This window comes from Camelina sativa, chromosome 20, assembly GCF_030686135.1.
Source record: "Camelina sativa cultivar CO46 ecotype springtype chromosome 20, ASM3068613v1".
In the NCBI taxonomy this organism is placed as follows: Eukaryota; Viridiplantae; Streptophyta; class Magnoliopsida; order Brassicales; family Brassicaceae; genus Camelina; species Camelina sativa.
The window spans coordinates 1,016,690-1,022,131 of record NC_141899.1 but is presented as its reverse complement, the minus strand read 5'-3'; the positions used below and the strand labels follow the sequence as shown (position 1 = coordinate 1,022,131).

At 34.1% G+C, this 5,442-nt stretch overlaps 1 protein-coding gene across 1 annotated transcript; it reads left to right on the top strand.

The window, feature by feature from the left end:
- The first annotated feature begins 2,730 nt into the window (after nt 1-2,730).
- On the top strand, nt 2,731-5,326 carry LOC104768513 (heavy metal-associated isoprenylated plant protein 6). The gene is made up of 5 exons (XM_010492516.3): nt 2,731-3,011; nt 3,113-3,269; nt 3,381-3,682; nt 4,006-4,084; nt 4,385-5,326. The coding sequence occupies exons 1-5, from the start codon at nt 3,003-3,005 to the stop codon at nt 5,005-5,007; spliced, it is 1,170 nt and encodes a 389-aa protein (XP_010490818.1). The 5' UTR covers nt 2,731-3,002; the 3' UTR covers nt 5,008-5,326.
- The last annotated feature ends 116 nt before the right edge of the window (nt 5,327-5,442 follow it).

The following is a 5,442-nucleotide window of genomic DNA, read 5'->3' as shown; positions in this document are numbered from 1 at the left end:
TTTCTTTATAATTCTAACAATACGCCCCGTTTAAATCTGCGGCCCATATAATAACTGGCCCAGTTCCCTCAAGTTGCTTAAAAAAACCGGTAATATCAAAACGGCTATATCGCTGGTACAAGTCGGTTATTCAAGATGAACTCTTCTTGGGGTATATCTCTATTTTTTTTTATTCGTGTCGGTGTCCGTTGGTTTTGTTTCATCTATAAACATATAAATACATTGGTGAGAGATGAGTGTGGTCGGAGAAACATAGTCTTGGTACGGGGGGTGGTGGTTTACTGGTTTACGTAGGAAAATTAAGTGATAACCGAATAAATTAAACCAAACCGAATTCGATCTGATTTCCAGTTAAACCAACCGGTTCAAACATCCTATAAAGAAGGGAAAGGAGGAATGGCCAAAAAGTAATCAGGAAACTAAAGGTGATTTTTTTTTTTTTTTTTTGTCATCAACGGTCTACAAAATTTACATTCCAGAAGCCGTACGTACATACGTTCTCGTATACACACACACTTAAACTAAATAATTAACCGAAAAAAATTGTATGATTTAAATGAATTTTTCTAATTAATCAAATCGTGCAAGTGCAACCAACAATATGGAAATCAAATTATCACTTTATATTATTCAAAAGGATCAAAGTGTATATATTGTTGTTGTGATCATTATGAATACTATAATTATTTTCTATTAAGGAAGTAGGAGGAACTAGGAAGATACGCTTAACAATGTACTCCGTACTGAAAATCTGAAGAGAGACATCTAATTATCTTTTGGAAACTAACATAGAAAAATGGGTGTGACACATAGTACTAGTTTGACTCGGAAGTCAAACCTTGAACTTTTTATATATTTTCTACCTCAAAATAATAATATTAACGGCTTCCTTCTTAGATCCAGAGATGATAAAAGGTGAACTCATCAATCAAACAACAAATAAGTAAAAAGATCGATAACTACTATTACTAACTAGGGCCCTCTCTACTATTTTCCAAGTTGGAATGTCATGAACAATAATAAGATATACATTAGTTTTTAAAAAGACTTGCATGCTTCTAAAATAAATATTACTCCATATGAAAGAAGTCTTGTTACGTTAATTAAGCTGGTTATGTGTCACCGATTCACTAATTTAATAGTGTGGTTTGGAAATTGGAAATTAGAGGTCACTTTATTAGTTTGGTCTGGTTGGACTCCACACATAAAAGAAAGAAAAATATTATTTAAATTAGATGGTGCAACTGTTGTACACTTGTATATTATGTAAAATAGATGACTGCACCATCTATCTCTGTATATTATGACTGTTGTACACTTGTACTTGTACATGTTAGTAAATGTAAATGCATTTATGAGGAGATTTTCATTTCCAACACATAGCATATTTTCCTAGATGACAACTGTGAACGGTAGTAGTACTAAATTTTAGAAACTAGAGAGCAATGAGTGCTCTAGCCTTGTAGATAGGGATTAATGTATCTCATTATATTCCCCAAAATTTGAAAAATAGTTTGTTAGTTGCAAATTAATACTATGTATACGAGTAAATAAATGTCATCTTTTCTCTATGTATATACAAACTGCGAATTAGTAGTACCATCTCTACGAATAATTGACATGTTAATAATACCTAATTACTAGTAATAGTTTTTTTTTTGGGGGGGGTTTAAAATAGTAATAGTTTATACAAGAAAAAACTTTATATTATATACAGTAGGACTATACCATATTGCAATAACTCTCTCTACTAATCAATCCATGTGTGTTCTAAGACAGAGAGCATTAAAACCTTTTTTTTTCTTGGCTTTCCAAAAAAAAAAAAGAATTGGTCGATGGTGTTTGAATTTGTGAGATATAAAGTAGTAGGTCTTCTGAACTGTAGTGGTAGTACTAAACTTTAGAAACTAGAGAGAGCAACCCTGAAGATCTCATTATATTCCCCAAAAATTTGAAAAATGGTTTGCCAGTTGCAAATAAGTACTAAATGTAAAACAACCTAATATATAGTCTATAAAGTAAAGATAAAAAGGGTATATAATTAAAAAATAACCTTTTAGAAAGATTAGTGCAAGTACTACCTGCTCATGGATGGTAATCTAGCTTAATTAAAAAAAAAAAACGTTTGGTAATGTTGTAATCGATCTCACAACTTCGAAACCGTAACATCTCTTCCTATTGGTTTTGCTTCAGCTAAGGCGTGAGAGACGAAGAGCAAAAATTCATATACCATAAATATAAAAGGAGGCTTTTCTTATTTTTATTTATAACTAACAAACCCATTGAAACTAGCATTTAAATATTGTATAGTTAGTGTATATAAAAATGCATTCTTGTTAGTTGTTTGTCTGATTTAATATGTATATCCCTAATAATAAAAGGTATGTTAATCAAAATCATTCAATACAATTACTGAAATACATGATCTACTACTAATTCTCATTCTCAAAAATTTTAAATTAAATGTTTGTTATCTCCTTCCCGTGCTTATTAAATAACTCAAACACCTTAAAGTCAAATCCAATGGGCCGTACCAGATCCGGTTACAATTTTACACGCCGTCATTAATTGGGTGCAAAGAATAAACGAAAACGCCGTCGTTTATACTCATCGTAGTAAATGGGCCCTTTTAATGATGAGGTCCAATACGACGGCATTAAAAAAAGAAGGAAAAAAAAAACCAGCGTACTAATCCTGACCTCGTGCCTTTTTTTCCCGTATATACCACTATGTGATACAGTAGTAGTACATTGCAATTTTATATCATCACCATCCATCACACACATCATCATTAATCATACACACACACACACATATAAAAAAAAAAAAAAAAAAAAGAAGTTCTATAAATAATTCAACATCTTGCCCTTTTTCCTTATTCTCCAAACCAGAACAAATTCTATCTCTCTCTCTCTCTCTGTGCTTTTTTCCCAGAGTTCGTATATTCAAAATTCCTCCATAGTAAAAAGGAAACTTATCTGATTCTCTCTCTACTACTTTCCATGGGTGAGGTTAGTCACTTCTTCTTCTTCTTATTCGATCTCGATTAATCTCTCTCTCTCTCTTTATACAACGCGTGATTGATTTCAATTTCTCTTAACGATTTTTGCAGAAAAAGGAAGAAACAGCGACGAAACCTCCTCAAGCAGAGAAGAAACCTACCGCCGCCGATGGTGGTGGTGCGATGACCACCACCGTGGTTATGAAGCTTGACATGCATTGCGAAGGTTGCGGCAAGAAAATCAAACGACTTTTAAAACATATCAAAGGTATGATAATTAATTAAATTATAATAATAATCAAATTCCCCAATTTTTGATTTTTGATTTTCGAATTTTATAAAACCCTAACCGCGAATTCTCTCTCTCTTTTTGTTTTAGGTGTGAAAGATGTGGAGATTGATTATAAGGGTAACAAATTGACGGTGGTCGGAAACGTAGATCCGGTTGCAGTTCGTGATAAAGTTGCCGACAAAATCAAGAGACCAGTCGAACTTGTCTCTACTGTAGCGCCGCCTAAGAAAGAGACTCCTCCTCCTCTTCCTCCTTCAGGCGGTGAGAAGAAGCCTGCGACGGAAGAGAAACCGGCAGAGAAGAAACCTGTCGCGGAGGAGAAAAAGGAAGAGAAGAAGAAAGAGGAAGGAGACAAGAAAGCTTCTCCTCCACCACCACCACCAAAAGAGGTAATTACTTCTACTATTTTCTCTCTTTCTTAATTAATTTTTTATATTAGTCACATATTAATAAAAGACAATTTCATAAAGTCAGATAGCGAAAACTATATGATAAAAATTGTATTTTCTAAGTTACATACGTCATTAGTGCCTTTTTTGTTATGTGGTCTGTAACGTGTGTGTGTCCACTTCCAAACTTTACGGTATTTACACTCGTTCGTTCATATCCAAATATATTTTGATGACTTTTTCCTTTTTTTTTTATTCCTCTAATTGTTTAGTTAAATTTAATTGTTTTCTAATGTAAATTTCCTCTGATGTGTTGTTTACAGAGTACTGTGGTTTTGAAGACCAAGTTACATTGTGAAGGTTGCGAACACAAAATCAAAAGAATCGTCAACAAAATTAAAGGTACTTTTTTATGATCATTTAATCCCCAATTTGAGAAACGTTCTTTCACTAGTTAAATAAGAGTATTAATAAACAAATTGATCCGGTTGGTGACTGAAGAAGATAACGAAAGCAAACAAAAAAATTTAAATATTAGGTTGTACTCAACTACCTATTTGGTAGCTTCTTTATTATTTTACTGAAAATATATCATATGGTTCGCTATGAAGTGGTTAGCCTAATCTCTTAGCTTAATTTATTCTATTAATTTACTTACATGTTGATTTAATTAACTAATGTTTGATTTTTTTTTATTAACAGGGGTTAATTCAGTCTCCATTGATAGTGCCAAGGATTTGGTTATAGTTAAGGGGATCATTGACGTGAAGCAGCTCACTCCATATCTTAACGAGAAGCTTAAACGCACGGTTGAAGTTGTTCCGGCAAAAAAGGACGAGGGAGCACCACCTGTGGCAGCTCCAGCCAGCGGAGAGAAGAAAGACAAAAGTGTTGGTGAAAAGAAAGAGATTAAAGATGTTGGAGAAAAGAAAGTCGACGGTGGCGGTGAAAAGAAGAAAGAAGTTGCAGTCGGGGGAGGAGACGGTGGTGCTGCTATGGTGGATGTGAAGAAATCAGAGTATAACGGCTACGGTTATCCTCCACAGCCTATGTATTACTACCCACCAGGAGGGCAAGTATACGGTCAACAACAACAACATTACATGATGCAAGGCCAATCTTCTCAATCCTATGTACAAGAACCGTATACGAACCAAGGATACGTACACGAATCGTATGGGAATCAAGGTTATGGTCAAGGGTATGGGCAAGAAGCACCACCGCCACCTTATATGAACCACCAAGGTTACGCAGATCCTTATGGTCACATGCGTGCGCCTGAGTTGTTTAGTGATGAGAATCCAAATGGGTGTTCTGTTATGTGAGTTAAAAAAAAAAAAAACAGGGGGAGGTTAATGTAAATAATTAAAAAAATATAGGGAGAGAATGGTAGATATGACAAAATTGTAAACTACGAAAAAAACACAGAAACTTCCGAGTCCGGTAATCTAAACCGGCTGGATTGGCCGGTTAGAACCGGTTTTTGAGAGGCGTGGATTGGTTGGTTGGTTGGTTGGTTTATTTCTTCTTTATAAATAATATAGGCATAATTTTGTATCGTAAGATTGATAATATCTTCTCTGTTTTATTAACTTTTTGTGCTATGTAATTTTCAAGTGATCATAATGAAATATATACTACAAACTCTCAGATGTGTAAGGAAACTCTCAGATGTGTTTCGTTCAGATGTGTAAGGAAACTCTCAAAAGTAGTACATAGCAGTTCGTACGTAAAACAAACCGACTAACACTATAAGTCAT

Excerpts from the sequence above, each read along its gene's own strand:
- LOC104768513 (XM_010492516.3), top strand. Across the intron at positions 3,270-3,380 it reads ACTTTTAAAACATATCAAAG|GTGTGAAAGATGTGGAGATT; the intron begins GTATGATAATTA and ends TTTTTGTTTTAG. Across the intron at positions 4,085-4,384 it reads AATCGTCAACAAAATTAAAG|GGGTTAATTCAGTCTCCATT; the intron begins GTACTTTTTTAT and ends TTTTATTAACAG.